This window comes from Salmo trutta, chromosome 3 (assembly GCF_901001165.1).
Source record: "Salmo trutta chromosome 3, fSalTru1.1, whole genome shotgun sequence".
NCBI classification, from domain to species: Eukaryota; Metazoa; Chordata; class Actinopteri; order Salmoniformes; family Salmonidae; genus Salmo; species Salmo trutta.
In genome coordinates this window covers 49449508-49477031 of record NC_042959.1, presented here as the reverse complement: position 1 = coordinate 49477031, position 27524 = coordinate 49449508, and the positions used below count along the sequence as shown (strand labels likewise).

The following is a 27524-nucleotide window of genomic DNA, read 5'->3' as shown; positions in this document are numbered from 1 at the left end:
CGTTTGGCATTTGCCAGAGAACACCAAGTTTGGCAAATTCGTCACTGGCGCACTGTGCTCTTCACAGATGAAAGCAGGTTCACACTGAGCACGTGACAGACGTGACAGAGTCTGGAGACGCCGTGGAGAACGTTCTGCTGCCTGCAACATCCTCCAGCATGACCGGTTTGGCGGTGGGTCAGTCATGGTGTGGGGTGGCATTTCTTTGGGGGGCCGCACAGCCCTCCATGTGCTCGCCAGAGGTAGCCTGACTGCCATTAGGTACCGAGATGAGATCCTCAGACGCCTTGTGAGACCATATGCTGGTTCGGTTGGCCCTGGGTTCCTCCTAATGCAAGACAATGCTAGACCTCATGTGGCTGGAGTGTGTCAGCAGTTCCTACAAGAGGAAGGCGTTGATGCTATGGACTGGCCCGCCCGTTCCACAGACCTGAATCCAATTGAGCACATCTGGGACATCATGTCTCGCTCCATCTACCAACGCCACGTTGCACCACAGACTGTCCATGAGTTGGCGGATGCTTTAGTCCAGGTCTGGGAGGAGATCCCTCAGGAGACCATCCGCCACCTCATCAGGAGCATGCCCAGGCATTGTAGGGAGGTCATACAGACACGTGGAGGCCACACACACTACTGAGCCTCATTTTGACTTGTTTTAAGGACATTACATCAAAGTTGGATCAGCCTGTAGTGTGGTTTTCCACTTTAATTTTGAGTGTGACTCCAAATCCAGACCTCCATGGGTTGATAAATTGGATTTCCATTGATTATTTTTGTGTGATTTTGTTGTCAGCACATTCAACTATGTAAAGAAAAAAGTATTTAATAAGATTATTTCTTTCATTCAGATCTAGGATGTGTTGTTTAAGTGTTCCCTTTATTTTTTTGAGCAGTATATATATATATATATATATATATATATATATATATATTCATATTCCTTAGTTAATCGATTTCTTCTCTTCAGCTCCCAGTCTCCTGTTAAAGTGACAAACTGCACGGCTGCTAAGACAATTTGGTGTTTACTATGCAGCATTTGAAACAAAGTGTTGTGTGTTTATAGTCCCCCCCTCCCTCAAGAGGACAATCCTTCTGAACACAGATGACAGCCTGGAGACAGGGAGTCTGCCATTTCAGGTCAGAAAACAGTGGGAATAAAGGACAGACAACATGGTTTATGTGAGGGGGTGAGATGGCAGAGACTAGATAGAGAGAGACAGTCATTTCTGGGTAACAATTCAGTACCTTACTGTGATTGTTTTCAATTAAAATGGTCAAAAATAAACAAAAATAGCTTCTTAGCTAAGGCAATTTCTTAAGCAATACTTTTGCTACGACTGTCTGGGAGTGGTCTGAATGGGGAGGGGAAAACTAGCTCTTGTTGACAGAGAGGTTTGTCACTCTCTTTCTTATAAACTCAGAAAAAAAAACGTCCCTTTTCAGGACCCTGTCTTTCAAATATATTTCGTAAAAATCCAAATAACTTCACAGATCTTTATTGTAACGGGTTTAAACACTGTTTCCCATGCTTGTTCAATGAAACAAACAATTAAGAAACATGCACCTGTGGAATGGTCGTTAAGACACTAACAGGCAACTATGGTCACAGTTATGAAAACTTAGGACACTATAAATAGGCCTTTCTACTGACTCTGAAAAAACACCAAAAGAAAGATGCCCAGGGTCCCTGCTCATCTGCGTGAACGTGCCTTAGGCATGCTGCAAGGAGGCATGAGGACTGCAGATGTGGCCAGGGCAATAAATTGCAATGTCCGTACTGTGAGACGCCTAAGACAGCGCTACAGGGAGACAGGATGGACAGCTGATCGTCCTTGCAGTGGCAGACCACATGTAACAACACCTGCACAGGATCGGTACATCCGAACATCACACCTGCGGGACAGGTACAGGATGGCAACAACAACTGCCCAAGTTACACCAGGAGCGCACAATCCCTCCATCAGTGCTCAGACTGTCCACAATAGGCTGAGAGAGACTGGACTAAGGGCTTGTAGGCCTGTTGTAAGGCAGGTCCTCACCAGACATCACCGGCAACAACATCGCCTATGGGCACAAACACATCGTTGCTGGACCAGACAGGACTGGCAAAACGTGTTCTTCACTGACGAGTTGCGGTTTTGTCTCACCGGGGGTGATGGTCGGATTCGCGTTTATCGTTGAAGGAATGAGCATTACACCGAGGATTGTCCTCTGGAGTGGGATCAATTTGGAGGTAGAGGGTCCGTCATGGTCTGGGGCGGTGTGTCACAGCATCATCGGACTGAGCTTGTTGTCATTGCAGGCAATCTCAACACTGTGCGTTACAGGGAAGACATCCTCCTCCCTCATGTGGTACCCTTCCTACAGGCTCATCCTGACATGACCCTCCAGCATGACAATGCCACCAGCCATACTGCTATTTCTGTGCGTGATTTCCTGCAAGACCAGAATGTCAGTGTTATGCCATGACCAGCGAAGAGACGGCTCTTAATCCCATTGAGCAAGTCTGGGACCTGTTGGATCGGAGGGTGAGGACTAGGGCCATTCCCCCCAGAAATGTCCGGGAACTTGCAGGTGCCTTGGTGGAAGAGTGGGGTAACATCTCACATCAAGAACTGGCAAATCTGGTGCAGTCCATGAGGAGGAGATGCATTGCAGTACTTAATGCAGCTGGTGGCCACACCAGATACTGATGGTTACTTTTGATTTTGACCCCCCCCCCCCCTCCTGTTCAGGGACACATTATTCCATTTCTGTTAGACACATGTCTGTGGAACTTGATCAGTTTATGTCTCAGTTGTTGAATCTTATGTTCATACAAATATTTACACATGTTAAGTTTGCTGAAAATAAATGCAGTTGACAGTGAGAGGACGTTTCTTTTTTTGCTGAGTTTAGATGGGTTGTCTGACAATGTCACAAATTACAGTATGCGCAGGCATCGATGTGGCCGGAACGACTTTGTGATCTCCCTCTCCGTACCAGAAACGACTGGGTGATCTCACTCTCCGTAGGCCGCTGGGCCAGACGGAATACCAGGATGCGTACTTAGTGCATGTGCTGACCAGCTGGCAATTGTCTTCACTGACATTTTTAACCTCTCTCTTACCCAGTCTGTAATACCAGCTTGTTTCAAGCAGAACACCATAGTCCTCTTGCCCAAGAACGCCAAGGTAACCTACCTAAATGACTATCGCCCACGTAGCACTCACAGCTATAGCCATGAAATACGTTAAAAGGCTGGTTTGGCTCACATCAACACCATCATCCCAGATACCTCAAATTCGCATACCACCCCAACAGATGACACAATCTCTATTGCACTACACACTGCCCTCACCCACCTGTACAAAAGAAATACCTATGTAAGAATGCTGTTCATTGATTACAGCTCAGCATTCAACACCATAGTCCCCTCCAAGCTTATCACCAAGCTTAGGACCATGGGACGGAACATCTCCCCCTGCAACTGGATCCTGGACATCAACACGGGGGCCCCTCAAGGGTGTGTGCTTAGTCCCCTCCTGTACTCCCTGTTCACCCACAACTGCATGTTCGCACACGACTCCAACACCATCATCAAATTTGCTGACGACACGATGTGTTAGGACTGATCAACAACGACGGTGAGGCAGCCTTTAGGGAGGAGGTCAGAGACCTGGCAGTGTGGTGCCAAGACAACAACCTCTACCTCAACATCAGCAAGACAAAGGAGCTAATCATAGACTACCGGAAACAGAGGGGCAAGCACGCCCCCATCCACATTAATTGGGCTGTAGTGGAGCGGGTCAAGAGTGTTCAAGTTCCTCGGTGTCTACATCCGTAAGGAATTAACATGGTCTACACACACCCACACCGTTGTGAAGAGGGAACGACAGCTCCTCTCCCCCCTCAGGAGGCGGAAAAGATTTGGCATGGGCTCAAAAAGTTCTACAGCTGCACCATTGATAGCATCTTGACTAGCTGCATCACCGCTTGGCACCGCAAATGCAAGGCACCGGACCACAAGGCGCTACAGAGGGTGGTGAGAACGGCCCAGTACATCACTAGGGGCAAGCTCCCTGCCATTCAGGACCTTTATACCAGGCGGTGTCAGAGGAAAACCCCCAAAAATTGTCAAAGACTCCAGCCATCCAAGCCACAGACTGTTCTCTGCTACCGCACGGCAAGCATTAACAGTGCACTAAGACTGGAACCAACAGGACCCTGAACAGCTTCTATCCCCACACCATAAGACTGTTAAACAAGACTACTAAATAGCTAATCAAATGGCTACCCAGACTACCTGAATTGACCCTTTCTGAACTAACTATCTTGCACTGATACACACAGAACACTACCTACACACATACTTACACCCCAACACACACATACACATTCACACACGAAATATGCCCACACACAACATGCATACTGATGCCACACACACTCACACATTCACACTCACCACATACGCTGCTACTGCTTCACATACGCTTCTGCTACAGCTCAGCCTATTATCTATCCTGTTGCCTAGTCACTTTACCCTTACCTATGTGTACATAGCTACCTCAATTTCCGGGTACCCCTGCACATCGACTCTGTACTGGTACTCCCTGTAAGTAGCCATGTTATTGTTATTCACTGTGTATTTATTCCTTGTCTCACTATTTCTAGTTTTACTTCTTTATCTTTAACTGCATTGTTGGGAAAAGACCTGTAAGTACGAATTTCACTGTTAGTCTACACCTGTTGTTTACAAAGCATGTGACAAAGAAAATTTGATTTGAAGCAGTGCATTGTTATGATTCTGAACGGTCAGATAGCAAGCAACAATGACAAGAAGCTGCCATGTGTGGAATAGTAGATTACTCATTTCAGCTAGTTGTATCTTGTTCTTGATACCATGTCTTATTTTGCGGTGTTTTGACTTATTTCATGTCAATGTTAATATGGCTCAAATTCACCAGCTAGCTAACCAACAACTGTAAAAATGTATTTGAGAGACAATAAGTGCTCATTGTGCAAATGTATTTGTTTTCAATAAACATTTGGTGATGAAATATAGTTTACATGTTGTCAACAATGTAAGCCAACCCCATCTGTTTTGCCCCATAGTTGCACATGTGTCAGTTTTGTTGCTAAACAACCAACCCATCTATTGGCCTATTAACTCATTTACCACCTGGGGATGTCACCATGCAGCCAGGCCAAAACTCCCTCCCGGCAAAAATGTATTTTCAAACAGCTCTTACACTAAAAGGGCATTATCATAATTTTAACAATTTCACAGTATTATTCTAACCTCAGTGTGGAAATATATATATATATAAATAATACACCGGGAAATCAAGTTTTTGACTGCACTGGGCCTTTAAAGGAATGTGGCACACAAGATGACCACAGATAATGAATCCATGTCAATACATAAAGCATGTCCCTCCCAGGTACTAGGGACCAGAAACCCAATGGATAACTCACTAATGCTTTGACTTCAATGTTTATGTGTAACCATACATTAAATGTTACTCTGAATAAAAAATATGAGGATATATGAATCTAAAAGGACACATTCAATTGCTCAACAGAAAAAGAACACCAAGCCTGTAAATCTACATTGTGCCAGGCCCCACTAACACTTTGTGGGGGTGAAGTGATAAAATGTCAACTTGATTAATTTAGCTGAGAGCCTCCTCAACTGTGCATCACATGAATAAATGTGTCTGGTGTGTGCTGCAGTATCAGCCCTTCTATCCACACACAATGAGCTTGCAGCTACAACATATTGCCTCAGTGTCAGTGAACATTGAGGGTCACTTAGACAACGTGAACTTCTAATAGACAATGGTAGAGATATAAGCCATGGGGAGAGACCTATAATGACATGACATGCTAATGTCCATAATGTAAAAATCAATCTCCCCTTTACAGAGGGCTCTAGGCTACATGGTACACAATGCAATGTATCATTTCACCTGTAGTGTCACAATGGACTCAGTATGTCATTAAATGCATCACAATTAGCAAATGTTTAGGATGTATTCTAGCAGACAGTGACATATTAACCTATGAAGAAACCTTAGCGAAATCTATCAATTTGTGGTTCAAAGGTTTTCCCTGTGATATTCTTTGCAATATCGAAAACACATGGATGAAATAATATGAAGGCAAAAAGCAAGAGGGGAGGTGAGACTGCAAAGTAACAAGAACTAATTAAATTGAGCATCTAGAGCTAGCCTGAATGCCAGTCTGTTTTTGCTATCATGATTCATGCCTACTGTCACTCATTGTCATGTTTGGCTTGGAAATAAACAATGTAGCTGAAAAGAGCACCAACAGATCTGGTACTCTTGCTTGAGTTGCTCAACCGTCATTTATAAAGACATCATTGATGGGAAGTGAAAGGACATTTGAAATGCCTTTTGGTTTTCAATGATGTATGTAAAGAGGGAATACAGTGTTTTGATGTAGTATTTATAAAGAACATGATAGACAACAGATACTGACTGTGGCCTACCTGTTAAAAGGAGCAGAGAAGGTACTCTCGTCACCCGATTAGAAAACAATCGAGTACTCTCTTCAACCTCAATTTGAGTTAAACTGAAAACAGTCGTCATAACAGAAAAGGGGTGGATGACAACAATAAACGTGTAAAGATCTACATTATTGACCAAATTTACCACACATGTATGTTGAATTGATAAAATATGAAATATAGTCGACATATCACAATTATGCTCTATATACGATACATTCATTATACGTGAATCATTTATTTTCCTAAATCTAAATTCCCCCTCTTTTTGTAGAATGGTACGGTCGTCCATTGTGACGTATTGGAAATCCAGTGGATAGGCACAGCAGTTGGCTCGTTTACTGGCTCGGTTTCGGCAAACCGTTGTTGTGAAGAGAGGGGAACGGAAAGAGAAAGTCGACTACAGCATTTTTAGAAGATATTTATCTACTGTACATCTTCGTTGTCTATTTTGCTCAGGCACCATGGCGTGTGGAGCTACGTTAAAGCGCTCGATGGAGTTTGAGGCCCTACTCAGTCCTCAGTCTCCTAAGCGAAGAAGGTGCAATGCACTACCGGGGGCTCCAAGCACCCCGTCCCCTCAAAGGTGCAACCTCCGTCCGCCAGTTGACTGCCCATCGCACTCGATGTCTCCCCCGACTATGGGAGGAGAGCACAGGCTAACTCCAGGTAAGAAATGGTCGAAAGTTAGATTTAGCTGTATTTCAAGGGGATGACATGGGGGAGGGGGTTTAGGGTGGAGTGGAATGGGTGTTTCGCGAGAACGGGGGTTGGTGTATAACATTTACATTTACATTTTAGTCATTTAGCAGACGCTCTTATCCAGAGCGACTTACAGTAGTGAATGCATACATTTCATAATTTTTTTTCTTTCTGTGCTGGCCCCCCGTGGGAATCGAACCCACAACCCTGGTGTTGCAAACACCATGCTCTACCAACTGAGCTACAGGGAAGGCTAATATAAGAAGCTAATGTTAGCTAACGTTAACTTAGCTGGTTAGGTTCCTACAGTAACTAGCCTAACATTTGCTCGGTAACTAAACGCAGTCAGATAGCTAACATACCGCTATAGCTGGCTAACTAGTTAGCCGTTGACTAATATATTAGTTTATTTTAATTGCCTGGCATGTTAGCTAGCTAGCACCATTATCTATGACACAAAGCAAAAAAAATGCATGTTTCGGCGTCAGCTTGCGAAGATAGCTAACTTGGCTAGCTGCATAACAACCCTAACCCAGCTAGCTAACGTACATGCTTTCTTTGCATGGTCCACAATCCATGATTGGTCTCGTGACTAAATTAAAACATGCGAAATTAGCAATGACCAGTTGAGTTTGACTAGCGAGGTACTTAGTGCTGTACATTTAACCCACTATATTCCATGAGCAGACTTATTTTTATATAGTAGAACGCTGCATTGAAACGTCCAAGGCTTCTTGTTTAGAAGTGTGGGAATAGTTATTAAAAAATGGTTTATACCTTCTCTGTTTTCCCTGGGCTGAGAGGGCATTGTTCTAACGCTTTATGCTCGCACCCATCCTGCCCACCCGCTTGAAAATGTTATCTATCCCATGTGAGAGTTGAGCGAGTGTGGGGGACTGCAGGGGTGGCAAGATAATTACCTGGGTATCTCGACTGCAATCCAACAAAGCTCATTGAATGTGCCGTCACCGGAGTAGAGGCGAGCTATTTGACAGCATCTAATCTTCACAGCTGTCTAAACCCTAATTAAAATCCTGCTCCCACTTGGCACAATTTGATCTCATTTCTTTGTTGAGATTTGTGTATAATATTTTAACTGGAGGATTACAATGCTGGGGGCTGATCATTCATTTTGAACCCCTTGTTCATTTCATGCAGATTATATATATTTTTTGTTTAGTGCACCACAGTAAATCCTTTTAAACATTCAATCCCTGCATCCTGCTGCAGTTGAATGGACGGGCAGCTCCTGTCACACAAATCATTTCAATGACTCAAAAATCTAATAAGGGTGTAGGATGGACTGCCTCCTGGGCCAGAGTTTGTATGGACTGGGCACTCCAGGTCATTTTTGTTTTTGAGGCTATCCCACCCTTATCATTACCCAGGCCTGCGTCTTGATGTGAATGCCTCCGCTATTGAACTGGTTAACCCCCCTCCTGGTTTGTCTTTGTCTGGCCTATCTCTCTTTTTTAAATTGACTGCTTTTCCTTCACCAAGGCAGTTGGTGGTCGCACCTTTTTACATATTTCCAGGGATGTAAACGTATTAACTGTTTTGATCCCTTTGTCATTATAGCCTGATGAAGACAGCTTGTCTGTTGAAATGTTGGTTATAAAGTCATGGCATCTGAGCTCCTAGTGTGCAGCTCTCCTTTTTTTTTATTTTTCAAGTGTTCTACTCCGCTAGCCAGCACCTTGCCTAAACAGGGGTTTTTATTTCACCTCCAGATTGATCTCAAAATAGGTCATCTATGTGAATCGTGTAGATATATAAGGTTGGGTTTGACCAAGTTTGCAGACTCGGTATATTACCCATTGCGCTATAAAAGAGGTATAAACAGATCTTCCCCTGGTGTGATCACTACCTTATCTCTCAATGTCTGCGCACAGAATGCATCTCTAAGTGTCCTACAACTAGAATATCAGAGTTTAGAGTATGACGCCAGATATGTCATATCAGAATGAGTCTTTCATCCAATATCACGTGTGGCAGCTCTGAGCAGCCAGCTGCGTCTCCTAACCAGCCATTAGTCTACTCAGCTGCTTTCCTCCGTCTGTTATTTAGCTGGGGTGTGCAGGCAGTGCTTTATTTTCTGTTACATTTGTTTAATTATTGGTACGGCTCGCATCACATATCTTTTCATTTTGCCCTTAACAAGCAGGCCAGTCTGACTAGGCTTCGCTTCCACGCAGCCTCAGTGCCACTGCCATAGAGGAAAAGCGGACCACGGTGACCGTCATGCTTGTGCTTTTACGTCACTGAAAACCGCTCAAGTTATGCCCCATATTACCGAAGATGCCTTATCCTGCGACAAACTGTCTTGTATTGTCATGTTACCTGACTAGCTAGCTAACAACATGATACCATGGCAATACAGAAATTTGGGAGGCACAGGAAAAAGGGATAAATAGCATTCAATGTGTTGGATTGAGAAGAGATGTGAATATCAGGGACAGGTTTTTGTGCATCACACGTGCCGACTGTATAGAACTGGAACAGGCGTCCTAGAGGTGCGCAAACCCAATGGTATCATGATACTACTTAGTTTCGTGATGGCGGGGGCCGCAAACCCTGTGGTACCATGATATTTATTGGTATCGTGATACTTGGCCCGGTATCACATCATTAGTAAAATGTTGGTATTGTGACAACCCCACTCTGAAATCACCTTTTTGGGACCTCACCAGGTTACATCCCTGTATTTGTCCAAAATTCCTGTCTTCAGAATATTCTGTGACACTGAATTCCCATGGCCACCAGCTCCCAGCGTCCCACCTTCGGTCTGATTTTAGTTTTCTTCATGGCGCCCATCGACCTTTGAAAGGGGTTAGCGCTGTCCTCGACTGTATCTAATTGAATGCCCACAGAGTGAATACCTAACATTCCCCAAACACTTTTGTTCTCTAACGATGTTACTCCAAAATGACAATGATATATCAAAAAAGGTGAGCGGATATTAGGGAGTAGCTTTGAATTTGTCATCTGTCCTTGAGATATTTGTGCTTGGCCTGAACTGTGGGTTCCCACATAGGCTATGATAGTGGACGTGAAAGGGGAACTGTGTGACTGGCGACCCAGTTCTGGACAAAGACAGTTGACCTTGTCCTGTCTAGTCCATCGTACCAAACCAGATTGTGCAACTGACATGTAGACTAGTCCTAAGCCTGTTTTGTTTGGGCAAGGACTTGTTTCATAGGGGAAAAAAATATTCTCTCTTTTGTAAGGGGACATCTGTGTATCCAGGGTTTATCTGCCATTGAAATCATTGGGCGGGCCGCCTAAGTGTTTTTTCGGGAAGCCTATGTCCAAACAGGGTGTATTCATTTTCTGGATGGGGAAATAATGCTTTCTGTGTAAAATTAAACTGAAACCAGATATAAAGTATGTAGATATCTATCATCTTTTGAACAATCATTGAAATAAAGCTAGACAGTGAATTAAAAAATCCATAACAGTACATTTATTCATTGTATTGTGTTTGAGCAAAATAAACTGCATTAGCCATGGCAAAATGCAGGAAATTAGCTATAAAAAGGCAATTCTCTCAGCTCCATAGCAGAATGTGTAAAATCACAGGAAATTTGCTTTAAATTGGAAAAATTTCTCAGCTCAATAGAGATATTTGTGGAATTACAAGAAATTTGCTTAAATGCAACAATGTCAAGAGGGGTCTCTAAAATATCACATTCGGCTGTGCCAACGGACCCACCACATCCCCCACCTAAGCCACTTTTTGATCCAGAAAAAACTTATCCATCACAAGCTAAGGCTGATGGCACTTTTGACCCAAAAAGCAGAAAATCTAGCAACGTCACAAGGGTGTTGGCAGGTTCACACGCATGCAGGTTTCAACAGCTGAAGAAGCTTGTGTAATGGCAGATGGAGGACGAGGTATCTTGTCTGCCTTCCTGTGTGCAATGGATTTGTCACGCGACTGGTTTACCCTTATCACACAATCGCCTTCTGAATTTTAGCCTCTTTCCCTTGATTAGCTGTGCTTTCTTTCACCACTTTAATGGTTTTTGTATGTACAGGCCAGCTATCCTCCGGCTTCATGCACACTGGCATTTTACTCAGTATCCGCCTCGCTTGCTGAATTCCATACTGCACAGCAGCTGCAGAGGGGAAAGGAATGTAAGATGTTTGTGTCTACAGACATTGGGCCCAGATACCTGATATTATGCTCACCTTTACCCTGCGAGAGGCCACACTGTAGCTCTTTGCGTGCTAGCTTCTCCGCTGTGGGTTTTCCAGTGAAGGCAGTTTCTGTTCAGTCCCCCCCCCGTGAGCCAATCAGGTTTCCTTTGTTGTAGATCCCAGGGCACATGGACAGGTTTTCCTCCCCCTTCAGCTCACTTGATTGGAATAATTAACTGATCTACGAGACTTTAATGAGGACCAGTCAACCTTTTTCATTCAGGATGCAGTGGTGAGTATTAAAACTGTCACCTGTGATAAAGTGAAGGGTGCTATGGTAGAAGGCATCCAAAGGTTTACGTTTAGTGGCTTAGTGGGAGTCTTTCCACGTCGACTCCCATTTCTTAGCTGAAATATTTTTTATTGAACACAATGGTGTATAGGTACTTTGTAGAGAAGACAAATGATGAAATTCTTACACAAACATAAAAGACCTAGAGTTATAGGTAAAATAAAAAATCTGAACAAGGACCCCCCCCCCTATTGCTAGGATAATGGTGCAAGCACATGTTGCCCCAGGGTAGATGGAAAGATCACGGGTATGAGTGCATTGAAATGTACAATTTCACAGCACGGAATGGTCCAAATAAGAGTGGAGAGGTTGCCAGATTTGATCAAATTTGGGTTATGTATTGCTCAAAATGTTTTTTTTCTACGTGTTTGCCAAATCACTGAACCATAATTTGATAGAGGGAGCTTCCTCCTTTTTCCAAAACAACAAATGTTTATTTTATTTTTTTGCCAAAAGGAGACTGAGATTAGTTGGTGTTGGGGCTTGGTTAATCTCTGTAGTATTTCTGAGACTCCCAGGATGATCAGCAGTAGATCTGGTCAATTAGTCTCCAGAACTTCAGAGAATCCCCAAAAATTCCACACCAATAATCATGCAGGTTAGAGCATAGCGCAAAGCAGTGGAGTAGTGTACCTTCCGCAGCATGACATTTATCATGCACCCCCCTACATCCTATGCACCTTAATTTTTGGAGGAGTGTAATCTGTGTAAGATCTTGAATGTCTGGGGTTAATTTACGTGTGATTATGCTCCCAAGATATCTTCCCAATCTGGTACAGAAATGTCAGTGCCTAGCTCTTCCTCAAATGTTGCCTTAATGGTATCTGTAGAGGGTGCGCTAACAGTTTGAAAGCGTCATATAGACGAGATATCAATTTGCCTGAAGTGGGACAAATTGATGCAACTGTCAAACATGGAAGGTTTAGCCTTTCCAGATGTAGGAAGATGTACTAGAACTTGGTCTCTAATCTGTAGGTATGTGAATAAATTACTTCTGGGAAGATTATAGGTTTCCCTCAGCAAATGAAAGGAGGCAAAGGTCCCTTCTATATATATATATATAGATCCCTTATGGTATTGATCCCTAGCTCTCCCCATCAAGTTGTTATCAAGGTTAGAGGGGGCAAAGAAGGGATTCCTCGCTATAGGTAGCAGACCCATATCATTCCTAAGGCAGGCCTGGGCAATTATTTTCCATGGAGGGCCACAAATATATATATATATATATATATTACAGGATAATACATGTGTAAGACTGACAGATATATCTATATATCTAATTTTCTTTGAAATCTTTAACACATTTTCGTGCAAATTCTAGCTAGCTACTATTTGTATCTGTGACGTGTCAGTCAGTCTGTCCTCATGCAGTAAATTATACGGGCCTTCAAAATAAATGTCCCACAAGCGGTGGGAGTTAAATCATTACACAAAGGTGAGTATTCATTGGACTTTTTAATTTGAATAACAAATACATTTTTCAAAACTGTACTATCACAAATTCTTTGCTCTGAGCATGATTCTGCGGGCAGTATTGAACCAGGTTGTGGGCCACATACGGCCTTAATTTGCTTCCAGATATGGACTGTGCTATGAATAATATGATTATTACTATAAAGTGACATCTCCAAATTGATGGGACATGATCACACCGCCAATAAAGACGATTGCCACCCCTTCTAGCTCCATACCAAGCGAGCAGCCAAAACGTAACAGCACGGAGGTTAGCGGCCCAATAGTAAAATATACAATTTGGGAGAGCCAATCCTCCCTTCTTGGACTTACAAAGGTTTTTCTTTTTTACCTATCCTGTTTTAAAAAATGTATGTATGTGTGTATATATATATATATATATATTAGTTGGAGTCTAGTTATTTATGAAATGACTTAGATATCAATACTGGGATGTTCTGGATTAGGTAAAGCATTTTCCGGAGGAAGACCATCTTGAGGGCATTCATTCTTATGAGCAGGGAAATTGGGAGAGTTCTCTAAAATGTGTATGTTTGCCTTGAGTTTTTGCATCGGGGGGGGGGGGATTCTCTTTTAAATGGTGTGTTTGGTAACTACAATTCCTAGATAGGAAATATTTTCAGCGCACAACCCTGCCTTGTTCTTCTATAAAGGTTCAATTGGGGCGACTGATTGGTTAGTGAGTATTCTTGCACATGGGGTACGTCTATAGATGCTGGATCCATTTTATGAACCCGTCTCCATTACATTTCCGTAGGACCATTCAACTTGGTCTAAGGCTTTGTCAGCGCCGAGATTTAACAGCAAGGTCAAAGTTGGGTAACCTGAGAAATACATCATGTTGAAGAGGCGCCTGAGATTGAAGAATGAGTTTCTGTTGGGGATAATGCCTGTCTGGTCCGACTGGACCAATTTGCCCACTTAGCCATGTTAGCCAGAGTTTTTTTGCAAAGATCTTCTGGTCTGTATTGGACTGTATGACCCTACTTCCAGATCTTTACCCTTCATGTATAACTGTAATAGCTGCCTCATTCAAAGTAGGTGGGAGAGCTCCATCCTCATTGGCCTGAACAATCAGTTTGTGCAGGTAGGGAAAGAATGTTGTTGAATGTTTTATAGAATTCACCAGGGAATCCATCTGGGCCCAGGATCTTGTCGCTCGTTAGAGATTGAATTGTTTCTCAGATTTCCTTATTCAGGAAGTTAGAATCTTCCTGGTTCAGGGCAGGGAGATTAGTCTTCCAAAAAGTTGTGCATGATTAAAGGGTTATTAATATCTGCTTTAGGTGGGCATCTGTCATTGATGTCCTTGGGAGAAGAGTGTAATTCCCTAGTTACACATTTAACTTTGAATCATTGAAATACAGAATGACAAAGTTGTCTGGCCAGTAAACTTGTATGATTTGTCACCAAACTCAAAATATTTTTGTGTTGTATAGAGGAAAGATCAAACATTTTATGAGAACCAGATTTGTATTTTCAAATTCTAAAGCGTATAATTTTATTTTTTTGTTTCTCCATAGATGGATGACTATTCTCCCCATCCAGTAAGTCGACTCCCATTTCTGAGTATCAAGATTTGGAATCGACTCCAAAGATTCAGTGTTTTTGGAATGGAAGGGACTGATTTTAGTTGGCGTACTTCGGAGAACACAAACACTCAACTCTTTCCTATCGAGGGACACTGTATAGGCAGGTCGGCCACTAGGCAGCCAGTCAGAACCGTGCACTAGACCCGTCTATTGGCACTCAAAAGCTGCATCTCGCATTGGACCGCTATATCTTGCATTTCTTGGCTCGCAACTTCAGTAAAGTAGGGCCTATCATCAATGAATAGGCTAGATTATTCTACAAACAGACTGAACATGTTCACATCCCTACTTGTAATGCATGTGCTGTATTGTCGTGACAGATGGCATCAGCTCAGATGTCTTCAGTGGGTAACGGAGTTGGGATTTGTTGGATTTGGATCTACGTGCAGAATTTCCTTCCAGGTTCTTACCTTAATGGGCAATAAATTAATCTGGTTTGTGTTTGAAGAATACTGCAACCTGACCTACTTTTGTGTTACTGTTCAACACAGCGTTAGCCTAGTACTTCTCGCCAGAATTTTCCTTCAATTCCTTATACACTAACTTAAGTTAGTAAGCCCTGTGGCCAGTTGCCACCCATAGTCATGCTATAGTAGCAACCAATGATGTCTATACTTCAAGTCTTTGCTACATCAACTTGGCCTGACCCACAATACAGCCTTCTTCCTGGCGGCTTTGGAGTCCGTAAGTCCCCCCACTATACTTCAGCAATGGAGGGTGAAATGAGTCAGACGGCCCGTTTTTCTCTTCCCCGCCACCCGTCGTCCCCACGTACAATTTATCTGGCCAATCTCTTGCCTTGTACACTGTTTTTGTTTGTTCTCTCCCTAAGCTTTTTAGCTGAGGCTTTTCCCTCTCGCAGGAAGTCTCTGTGATTGATTGCTTTGGCCTGGCTGTGGCAGGGTCATTGTTGCTAGGCAACACCCCAAGATTGGTATTCTGGTGGTTGGCAGTGCTGGCCTGGCTGGCAGTGACTGGCAGTAGGGGAGAGATTTCACTTGTCACTCAAAAGGTTAGCCTGGAGTTCTGAGATCATTCAGCACAGCACACCCCACCCAAGTGCAGATATACCCTGATTCGGAAAGGATGTCTCTTGTCAACTTAATGCGTTTGATCAAATCAGGGGTGAAAGTAAAACGGTCCAGTATGGCGTCCCAGCCAAATAAATAGTGGCGGTACGCCATACTGGTAAAACATCAGCATATCACAATAATTGAAACAAAATGTAATGAAAACTAGGCTATTACACCCTTATTTGTCATTAGCCAACTGTATGTCAGAGGCATAAAAAAATTGCAAATGGACTTGAAAATGGGTGGTATAGCTTTTCCTCCAAAATGCAATATGGTTCGATGCGAACACTGACATTTTGCCAAGGCAGAGATTAATGGCCTACCTGCGCGGCAGCACTGAATGCATGAATTCTGGCCTAATGACAATCGGCAAAATGTCATTGCACTTGGTGGTGTATTGTGTAACAGATGTCTATTTCCATTCAACAGTGTTTGGATGCTGGAAATATGTTGCAAGTAGATGAATGTGTGTGGGTTGCACATTTTGGGGAATATTCAAAGGTGGAAACTTTCCATGGGAATTAACCGGAATATATGGGAATTAATGAAAATAAATGCAAATTATTACCATTTTAAATGTGATTTTTGCATTTACCATATATGGGGACAAACATTTTACCTTATCATAAGTAGACATAATTGCAAATTATTAAATCCTTCCAATAGGGGGGAAAAAATTAACTATTTAGTTACGAATTTAACTTTCAATTAAATGAGTTGACTCTTCACATGGGATGATTTCACTGAACAACAAAAGAAAGGGAATATTGAATGATCCAGCGCATCTCCCAAAACCTTTTTCAACGTACATCTGTGAAATGATAGTCTAGAAACAAAAGCTTTAGTTGTCTTCCTCTCAGGCTTCCACGTCTTCTCCCTGGACCTCAATGTCCACCTCTTGAACATCAGACTCTGAGGCCTCATCTTCACCCTCACTTTCCAACCTTGTTGAGGATGGCTTGTTGTCAGGCTCAAAAAGCCTCAAATTTGCCCGGATGGCCACCAATTTTTCAAGCCTTGTATTGGTCAGCCTGTTGAGTGCTTTGATGTGTGTGTGTTCCCAAACAAGGACCAGTTGCGCTCTGAGGCGGCTGATGTTGGTGGGATTTGGAGGATGATAATGGCAACCGGGGAAAGCGCCTCAGATCCACAAAGTTGATGAGATATGTTGGCACGACTGCCATATTGCATCTTCATCCCAAAGCCCTTGCTTGGAAGTGTATTTCGCCAGACTGCCAAGAACCTTGCCCTTATCCAGGTCAAGGTGGCGAGACACGGTAGTGATGACACCATAGGCTTTGTTGATCTCTGCACCAGACAGGATGCTCTTGCCAGCATACTTGGTGTCCAACATGTACGCTGTGGCGTGTATGGGCTTCAGGTAGTAGTCGTCACGCTTTTGATGTATTTCAGAACTGCAGTTTCCTCTGCTTAGAGCAACAGCGAAGGCAGTATGGATTTATTCTCTTACATCTGCAAGCAGAGTCTGAACATCAGAAAGGATGGCATTGTCTCCCTCAATCCGTGCAATGGCTACTGCTATAGGTTTCACGCTGCTTACCACTCTCCCAAAATACATAATCCAGGAGGATCCTCTTGGTGGGGCTGTCTATATCAGCAGACTGATGTGGCCATTTCTTGGAGAGTCTCCTTCCCCTCCAGGAGACTGTCAAACATGATGACAACACCACCCCAATGGGTGTTGCTGAGCAGCTTCAATGTGGTGCTCTTATTCTTCTCACTTTGCTTGGTGAGGTAGATTTCTGCTATAACTTGATGACCCTTCACATACCTATCCATTTCCTTGGCTCTCTTGTAGAGTGTATTCATTGTTTTTAGTGCCATGATGTCCTTGAGGAGCAGATTCAATGCACGAGCTGCACTGCCAATGGCTGTGATGTGAGGGTAGACCAAGCAGCCTTCATGTTCGCAGCATTGTCTGTCACCAGTGCAAATACCTTCTGTGGTCCAAGGTCATTGACTGCCTTCAGCTCATCTGTAATGTAGAGACCGGTGTGTCTGTTGTCCCTTGTGTCTGTGCTCTTGTAGAATACTGGTTGAGGGGTGGAGATGTAGTTAATTATTTGTTGCCTACGAACATTCGACCACCCGTCAGATTGCAATACAGTCTGCTTTCTCTGATTTACTTGACCTTCACTTAAACTCTGAACTCTGCATCCAGCAAATGAGTAGATAAGGCATGTCTGGTTGGAGGGGTGTATGCTGAGCGCAGAACATTCAGAAATCTCTTCCAATACACATTGCCTGTGAGCATCAGAGGTGAACCAGTTTCATACACAGCTCGAGCAAGACATTCATCAGCCTTTCTCTGACTACGTTCCTCCATTGAGTCAAATAAACTTCTGATTCCACGAAGACATGAGCTGTTGCTATCGATAAGGTGTCTGATTAATACTTTTCTACTCGCATAGAAGTAGAGGAACTTTTGTCAGAGGTTGCTTGTTGTGAGCGCTGAGGGAACTTTATGCACTTGGCCAGATGATTCTGCATCATTGTTGCATTCTTCACATGATTTGGCACAGTATTTGCAAATGTACACAGCTTTTCCTTCTTCATTAGCTAAAGTGAAATGTCTCCATCCATCAGATAGTGCTCGTGGCATTTTCCTGTAAAGATTCGTAAAATTAATAATACAATTCCATGTACAAATAGATAAACAGATTAAACACCACCTTTGTAAGATAAATGTTTTCAAATGTAACATGTATGGAAACAAGTGAATTAACACTCCTCAGTTAACAGGCTAAAACCCACATGGTAGCAAAAACTAACTAGCAAAAGTTGTTAACAAGTTAGAAATGATTTAAGCACTTTGCTCTAGGCTACGATTTACTATTTAACAAAAAAATTATGTCACATAAAATAGATTCATCCACCCAGTATTGTAATCAAAACTTACCAGAAAGCATGTAGTCCTTGGCTCAGACAGTATAGTAGTGTGGGCTCAATAACATCTCATTAGTGTGCAAGATCTTGAGAATCAGCTGCACATGTGATTAAAGAATGCACTGTGCATGTGGAGGGTTGCAATTCCATTGAATTGGGGATAGTTTAACCAAAATATGCCACAAGAGCTAGAATTGCCTTGTGTATCCCACAAAAAAGGTTCACTGTTATAGGCTAACTTTTTTGATGAATTTAATCAAACTTCCCGGGCCTAACTTCCCATGGAAAATTTCAGGAAATTTACCGGAAAGTTTACAACACTTTGCAACCCTTATAGCTTAGTAAAGGAGCCCTTTTTTAAAGTGGTTTGTTTGACAATCAGATGCAAATATCATGACTTGTTTATGCTACATTAAAAGGTAATGCATTTCAAAAGTTAAATGAGAAATCTTTACGACGAGGCCCACAGAGATCCGATTTAGAATTACATAGAATCACTATTAATTCAATGATTTAATTTCATGCACACATAGGAGGTCCCGTACCGGGAAGAAATGAAATCTACTTTCACCCCCGTTTCAAAATGTAGCTACAGGAATTGAGATCCTGGTGACTTTTGCTGTCATGGCACCGACATAAAGAACCAAACCTTTTGAGAACTTTATTTTAAGGAGTGATTTATGACTTGGGCTTAAGCCTCATTGTAGGTAAGCTATTTAGATAAACCAACGTGATGCTCAAGCTAATAGATCATTGCACCAATCTATTTGGGGTAGCATTGGCAGACAATCTCACACAGTGGCCTTTCAACTAGTCAGTTCATGCAGCATCGTGAAACATTTGAGTCACGCCTCAACTCAACTGTTCAAAGGGGAAGCCCCTTTCATATACTCCTGTCTCTGGGGTAAGTACAGCTTTTATTAAGTTATCGTTTAGCAGTGGCTAAATAAACACAGCCTGTCAGATTAGCGCTGCATTGTTAACACAGGAAGGCTTCAGGTCAACTCCCTTGCTGCTCCTGTCCTGCTCTTCTTGCGGTGGTGTACTCTGCAAATTTGAATCCTTCAGCTTGATAATACATGGCCGGCCAGTCAGTCACATGGCTAGCTACCTCCCTCTCAAAATGGCATCTGAGAAAGGCTAGTTTACAGTTCGTCTTGCCTAGATTCCGCTCTCTCCTTGCCTCAAAGCGCATTGGACGCAAATATTCAATATGTCCCTCCCCTCAGACCACTGCTTACAATGCATTTTGAGGAGGTGAGGAAATATGAATTGAGAAAGTGCCATATTGGCTTGCTTCCCCCTCAGAACAGCTCACAGAGACATGCATGTTTGCTCTTACCTTGATATGGCTGCTGCTCTCTCAACCCAAGATAAATGAGACAGGCCTCCCTAGATAGGCCCTTCGCCCTTTGAGATGGAATAAGGATGTTAAGTCACTCTGGTTATCAACACTGGTCAGGGGAACGGCATAGCCTAAACATGTTTTTTTCTTGTTTTCGTTCCCAATATATCTTTGAACTTTACACCCAATCTGAAATTTCAGTTTAGCACCAGGTTGATGGGTTTAGTTTTGTCTTTGTATGTTGGCTAATGTTCTTATTGAACATAGCCTAGTCAAAACCCTTGCAAGTGATGTGCCACATCTTAGTGGATCTGATTTTGAAAAGGTTTCCAGTGGGATATGGACTCTTGCCAAGAAAAGTCTTCACCGATTAGGGGCTACCTACTTCCTCCAAGATTGCTTGCTGAATACTGGAATTGGCCCTGAAATTAAGTCAAAAGGCTTTAGTTGCAGTCCCACTGCTTAGGCTAAAAAGAGTGGGTACCACCACTGCCTGAGTACATATATGGCCTAGCTCTGTCCACAGATCTCTAGGCTCGTCCCTAGGCTTAGCGGCGTTGCCAACAACCGGATGCATCTGGTTTTCAGGGCTAATGCTAATTCAACCTAGCTATCTTTTCTGCTGAAAACCGGATGTGTGAACTCCGCTGTGGTGTTTTTCCTTTACGCCTGCTACGTTAGATTACCTAATCCCAAATGGCGCACTAATCCCTTCATAGCGTAGTGCCCTACATGGAGAATAGGGTGCCATAGGGACGCAGCCTGGCTGAGGCCCAGCTCTGCAGTGACCAAAAGACCTTGGAGGATGAAGCCCAACCCAGTTTCTCTGGAAAGGAGGCTGTAGCATGGCAGGCCGGTGCCCTGTTTCATGCTCCTTCCCGCCCTCTGTATTGCTTTAGCATCACTGTCAAGTAGACCTGTGCGTCAAATATTAGAGTAGTTTTCTTTCTGTGTTATTGCCGGACATGCTGGTACAAGACAAGCTGTCTACTATTTTTGTCTTGGCTTATTTTGCCCCTCAGACATGAAGACCTGTTAAGCCTGACTGTTTTCTAGTCAGCTATGGATTTGTCACAATTCCTGAAAGATTTGAAGGAAGAAGTGAAACTGACTCCTTTGCCCCTTCTTGCCAGTCACGGGATCTCAGGGGTGGATTATTTTTGAGGAAGTGTATGCGTGTGCACACAAGTGTGCTGTGGGGTTTGACACAGCTGGTGTGTTTGTCGCGGATGTTAGTCTCGCCCAGCTTTAAAGCGCTCCTTCCTGTTAGTGCGTTTTGTTTTGAAAACCACATCAGCTGAACATTGCAGCACACAGGATGTGTGCATAGCTGTGGGCCTTCATTTAGGCTTGTGGGAAAACATTCTGCTCTCATTGAACACTAGGCCTATAGCATGATTGTAGCTTGTAGTGATCAACAACATGCAATTTTGGAACACATTGACATTCTCAGAAGCTGAATGTTCTTAGCTATCTGACATGGCTGGGTTGCTATGATCAAAGACCATCTAAAAATAAACCGGTCACCTTTTTATGTTTGGACTTTCAAGGCAGGCTGGCTTGTCTTCTAAAGTCAACTAGACGGGCACCATTTTCATATTGGTGCTCCTGGCATTATTTGTCCTCTGAGTGCTGGTTGTTCCCGGCCCTGTTTAAGACCGTGTCCCCTGTGTTCTGTCCCCTCTACAGAGCAGATCTTCCAGAACATCCGTCAGGAGTACAGCCGCTACCAGAGGCGACGGCAGCTGGAGGGGGCCTTCAACCAGAGTGAGGCTGCCTGTAGCTCCACCGATGCCCCCAGTTCCTCCCTCACCGCCCCCAGCTCCCCGCCAGGTGAGACCCTGCGAGAGAGAGGGACACATGTGTACGTACACACGGGGGGGGCGGCAACAACTGAGTCCCCTGCCAAACCCCATCACCACTTACATGGTGTTCAGTGTGAGCACGCAGCGGTAATACAAACCCCAAACATTTCAGCCACAGACGTTACATAATGATGCTTGGAGTCGGTATATGTTTTTATAGATCCCATTGGCTCAAGTATAGCTAGTCAGTGCCCTCTTCTTTTTGATGTCTCCAAACACATAGGCAATTACTTAATTTTGTTTTTTTATTAACCTTTAACTAGGTAAGTCGGTTAAGAACAAATTCTTATTTACGATGACTGCCTACCCCGGGCAAACCCTCCCCTAACTTGAAAGACGCTGGGCCAATTGTGCGCCGGTCTATGGGACTCCCGATCATGGCCAGTTGTGATAGAGCCCGGGATCGAACCAGGCTCTGTAGTGACTCCTCCTTAGATCGCTGCGTCACTCGGGAGACCATTGACTTGAATGTGAATATCTGTCACTGTTCTAGTAATTATAGTTTTCTCTCCTAGTTCGGAGACTATTGCCTGGAATTGAGCTTTTGAAAGCTTTGGTCAGAAATTCGGAATGGGTCAAAGTACACTTAAAAGCCTAGGGCATGAATCATTCAGCCTTCCCCTGGATCCAGCTCCAAGCTCAGGAGACTTTGGCGACGGGGCCTCGTTAGTGCCATGTGACCCTCTAGGCCACTGGTTCCCAACCTTTTTTGAACCGTGGCACACCTTGATGGGATATTAAATTCTGCGGCACACCTAAAATGTCCATATTCATTTATTTAGTGGTAATGACCTCCCATCTCATCTGATTCATTCTGTAAACCATCTATTTTCTGTGACAAATGTTTTTAATGTTAAATAGGTTTTATTTGAAATATTTTCATAGTTTTGATAGTTCCTTACTCATGATGGTTAAGTTGTTTGTACCCCTTAGGAGCGTCCCAAGAATCTGCGCAAGAAATAAGAAAATTAAGCTCTGGTATGTTTTAAAAAATATATATATATTTTTTACTATGTTTTTTGGGGGGGTACAGTCAAGCTGTTTTCTACATTGTGTCCGTGGTTGCACCTTCAAAGTCATGTTCCGTTTGTTTCTATAGCAGAGGCTCTGGTATAGCTAACCCAGAGCCATGTATATAAAAATAAAAGCCTAATCAGACTTGCCTGAGCTAATGGTTTTCACAGACTAAGTAAAATGATACAAATTCCTTTGCTCGTGACGCGTGCCCCTCAAGTGATACAAATGTAACAGCCCGAGCGCACTAGACTTAACAAAATACAGATGCAACCATGTGCCATTTTCATGTTTGAGACCAGCCACCTGGAAAGCTGATGAAACTGGGGAGTATTTCTGTCTAATAAAGCCCTATTGTGGGTAGAAACTCAATCTGATTGGCAGGTCCTGGCTCCCCAGTGGGTGGGCCTATGCTCACCCATGGCTGAACACATGAGTTCATGTCACGCAGCACACCGGTTGGGAACCACTGCTCTAGGCTGCTGCTGAGTCGAAGGCGACAAACGGCAAACAAGAAATTGTTGCGCAGACATCTATTCCTAGAGAGGACATTGCCCAGGCCAGAGTTCACAATGTCAGCTTATTTAAAATCTCACTGTGTCCCAGGTGCCTCGAGGAAGGACCAGCCGTCGTTCACACTGAGGCAGGTGAGCTACCTGTGCGAGCGCTTGCTCAAAGACCATGAGGAGAAGATCCGGGAGGAGTATGAACAGATCCTCAACACAAAACTTGCAGGTACAGATGGCACATTGCATATCACCATCCTTAAACCTCAGTCAAAAGCGCTTTTCACATTACTGAGCCAAACCGCGCCAAAACGAGCTGAGCTGGCATGGTTACGCATCAACTGTAGATGCTGGAACCATGCCAAAATGTCAGCTAGCACAGTGGTTCGGGTCAGCACGATAGTGTGAAAATGGCTTTAGTTTGTTCCTTCTGTCTTATGAAAAATCTTAAATGTTATGGCACCCAGTGTGCAATAGGAGAGGCCTAATTCCTGCTCCCCCAGAACACATCTAATGCCTTCATCTAATGTCCTGCTGATTGTTTTTGTTTAATTAAGGGCTGCTCTTGGCAGATATGGATTTATAGACTAGACACTACTAGCCAAGACTGCTAATGTTTCTAGAATATAATTCTGCTCTGACTGGAATGATCAACCATTTAGATGATGTTTAGTGAAGGCTGAAGCACCAAGTATTATTTTTTTGCATCACATGTAGGAAGGACACCAATATGTGTTGATACATATCTGGTACTTGAATCTGCACCTCCACAATGTTGTACTAATCCAACAGCCATTTTGATCCTCTGTTACAGAACAATACGAATCTTTTGTGAAATTCACACAAGACCAGATCATGCGAAGATACGGCACAAGGCCTGCTAGTTGTAAGTATCAGAGTTTCAGTCTTCACATTCTACCCGTACACAATTTTGCTTCTGAAGAGTAAACAAAGCAATCCCTACAGCCACAAAGTACATTTTTCTCTGTTCAGAATTCTAATGCATTATCTTGTCATCTCATTTGTCTTCATGCTGTTTTCATCCATTATTCAATCCCTCTGTTTCAGATGTCTCTTGAATTCCCCATTGATGAGGTACCAGCTTTTCTCACAAGATGGCTGCTCTTCTACTGCCCCTTCCTCCACTAGATTTGTGATTTTTATTTCTTTTTTTCATGCTTTTTGGGTGCCATGGTTTATCCATTTTTTTTTTTTTTTTTATCCAAAACTGGCTGCTGGCCAAAACGCTAATGAATCGGAAGAAAATGTAATGATTCGAGAGATGCTATTGCTCTGGATTTTTGACTAAAGCAGATCTGTCGTTCTCCCCAGTGCTGTAGTGGCTTTTCTGATCCTTCTGTATTATAACCTGCCAGCACTGCAGAAGCTGTATTACTAAAGCCCCCTGGCCTCTCATCCACCCAGTTTCTTTTCCAACTCTTTACCTGAGGATGTGGAATTCTTTTGAAAATAAAATTTCTGTGATTTAAAATGGTTTCCCCCAATTTCTTTTTTGTTATGCATTGTTGAACAAACTGTTTGTCATTTATTTACTTTATAATTTAAAAAAAGACAGTTAGTATTTTGTCAAAGGAAGGTTTATTTGTCCAGTGCATGTATTTTAAGGTTGCATAATCAATTGAAGACCATTACAGTGCATTCGGAAAGATTTCAGACCCCTTCACTTTTTCCACATTTTGTTACAACACAGCCTTATTCTAAAATTGGTTAAATACATCCACTTTTTTTTACACATTTATTAAAGATAAACAGACCTTATTTATATAAGTATTCAGACCTTTTGCTATGAGAATTGATATTGAGCTCAGATGCATCCTGTTTCCATTGATGTTTCTACAACTTGGAATCCACATGTGGTAAATAAACTTGATCAAACATGATTTGGAAATGCACGCACACACCTGTCTATATATAAGGTCCCACTGTTGACAGTGCATGTCAGAGCAAAAACCAAGCCACGAGGTTGAAGGAATTGTCCGTAGAGCTTCGAGACAGGATTGTGTCGAGGCACGGATCTTTCAGAAGGATCGCCATATATGCAGCACTCCACCAATCAGGCCTTTATGGTAGTGGCCAGAAGGAAACAACCTTTAAGGCACATGACAGCCCGCTTGGAGTTTGCCAAAAGGCAGTTGAAGGACTCTCAGACCATGAGAAACAAGATTCTCTGGTCTGATGAAACCAAAATTCAGCTCTGGCCTGAATGCCAAGCGTCACGTCTGGAGGAAGTGCGGCAGTACCAAAACCATTCTATGGTGGAGCGTGGTGGCAGCAGCATGCTGTGGGGATGTTTTTAAGTGGCAGGGACTGGGAGACTAATTAGGATCGAGGGAAAGATGACCAGAGTACAGTACAGACATGGCCAAAAGTTTTGAGTGACACAAATATGAATATTCACAAAGTCTGCTGCCTCAGTGTCTTTAGATATTTTTGTCAGATGTTACTATGGATTACTGAAGTATAATTACAACCATTTCATAAGTGTCAAAGGCTTTTATTGACAATTACAAGAAGTTCATGCAGAGTCAATATTTGCAGCGTTGACCCTTTTTCAAAATCTCTGCAATCCGCCCTGGCACGCTGTCAATTAACTTCTGGGCCACATCCTGACTGATGGCAGCCAATTCTTGCATAATCAATGCTTGGAGTTTGTCAGAATTTGTGGGTTTTTGTTTGTCCACCCGCCTCTTGAGGATTGGCCACAGGTTCTCAATGGGATTAAGGACTGAGGAGTTTCCTGGCCATGGACCCAAAATATCGATATTTTGTTCCCCGAGCCACTTAGTTATCACTTTTGCCTTATGGCAAGGTGCTCCATCATGCTGGAAAAGGCATTGTTCGTCACCAAACTGTTCCTGGATGGTTGGGAGAAGTTGCTCTCGGAGGATGTGTTGGTACCATTCTTTATTCATGGCTGTGTTCTTAGGCAAAATTGAGCCCACTCCCTTGGCTGAGAAGCAACCCCACACGTGAATGGTCTCAGGATGCTTTACTATCGGCATGACACAGGACTGATGGTAGCGCTCACCTTGTCTTCTCCAGACAAGCTTTTTTCCGGATGCCCCAAACAATCGGAAAGGGGATTCATTAGAGAAAATGACTACCCCAGTCCTCAGCAGTCCAATCCCTGTACCTTTTGCAGAATATATCTTCACAACAATTGAACCAGTCTCCTTGAAGTTCTTGATGATCCGATAAATGGTTGATTTAGGTACAATCTTACTGGCAGCAATATCCTTGCCTGTGAAGCCCTTTTTGTGCAAAGCAATGATGACGGCACGTGTTTCCTTGTAGGTAACCATGGTTGACAGAGGAAGAACAATGATTCCAAGCACCACCCTTCTTTTGAAGCTTCCAGTCTGTTATTCGAACTCAATCAGCATGACAGAGTGATCTCCAGCCTGGTCCTCGTCAACACTCAAACCTATGTTAACGAGAGAATCACTGACATGATGTCAGCTGGTCCTTTTGTGGCTGAAATGCAGTGAAAATTTTTTGGGGGAGGATTCAGTTCATTTGCATGGCAAAGAGGGACTTTGCAATTAATTGCAATTCATCTGATCACTCTTCATAACATTCTGGAGTATATTCAAATTGCCATCATACAAACTGAGGCAGCAGACTTTGTGAAAATGTATATACTGCTCAAAAAAAAGGGGAACACTTAAACAACACATTCTAGATCTGAATCAAAGAAATAATGTTATTAAATACTTTTTTCTTTACATAGTTGAATGTGCTGACAACAAAATCACACAAAAATAATCAATGGAAATCCAATTTATCAACCCATGGAGGTCTGGATTTGGAGTCACACTCAAAATTAAAGTGGAAAACCACACTACAGGCTGATCCAACTTTGATGTAATGTCCTTAAAACAAGTCAAAATGAGGCTCAGTAGTGTGTGGCCTCCACGTGCCTGTATGACTTCCCTACAACGCCTGGGCATGCTCCTGATGAGGTGGCAGATGGTCTCCTGAGGGATCTCTTCCCAGACCTGGACTAAAGCATCCGCCAAC

General features: G+C 43.1%; 1 protein-coding gene across 2 annotated transcripts; it reads left to right on the top strand.

The window, feature by feature from the left end:
• Window positions 1–6819: 6819 nt before the first annotated feature.
• LOC115176992 (akirin-1) lies at window positions 6820–24975 on the top strand. Of its 2 annotated transcripts, XM_029737422.1 has the most exons (6): window positions 6820–7183; window positions 21788–21931; window positions 22897–22941; window positions 23584–23712; window positions 24298–24369; window positions 24552–24975. In XM_029737422.1, exons 1-6 carry the CDS (start codon window positions 6979–6981, stop codon window positions 24560–24562), a joined length of 606 nt encoding a protein of 201 aa, XP_029593282.1. In that variant the 5' UTR covers window positions 6820–6978; the 3' UTR covers window positions 24563–24975. The 2 variants fall into 2 exon arrangements, with proteins under 2 accessions (XP_029593282.1, XP_029593291.1); XM_029737431.1 differs by lacking the exon at window positions 22897–22941.
• The last annotated feature ends 2549 nt before the right edge of the window (window positions 24976–27524 follow it).

Bases quoted from the DNA above. Each gene is read 5' to 3' on its own strand.
- LOC115176992 (XM_029737422.1), top strand. From the start codon at position 6,979: ATGGCGTGTGGAGCTACGTTAAAGCGCTCGATGGAGTTTGAGGCCCTA. The intron at 7,184-21,787 runs GTAAGAAATGGT...TCCCCTCTACAG, and splicing joins AGAGCACAGGCTAACTCCAG to AGCAGATCTTCCAGAACATC. The intron at 21,932-22,896 runs GTGAGACCCTGC...TGTACCCCTTAG, and splicing joins CGCCCCCAGCTCCCCGCCAG to GAGCGTCCCAAGAATCTGCG.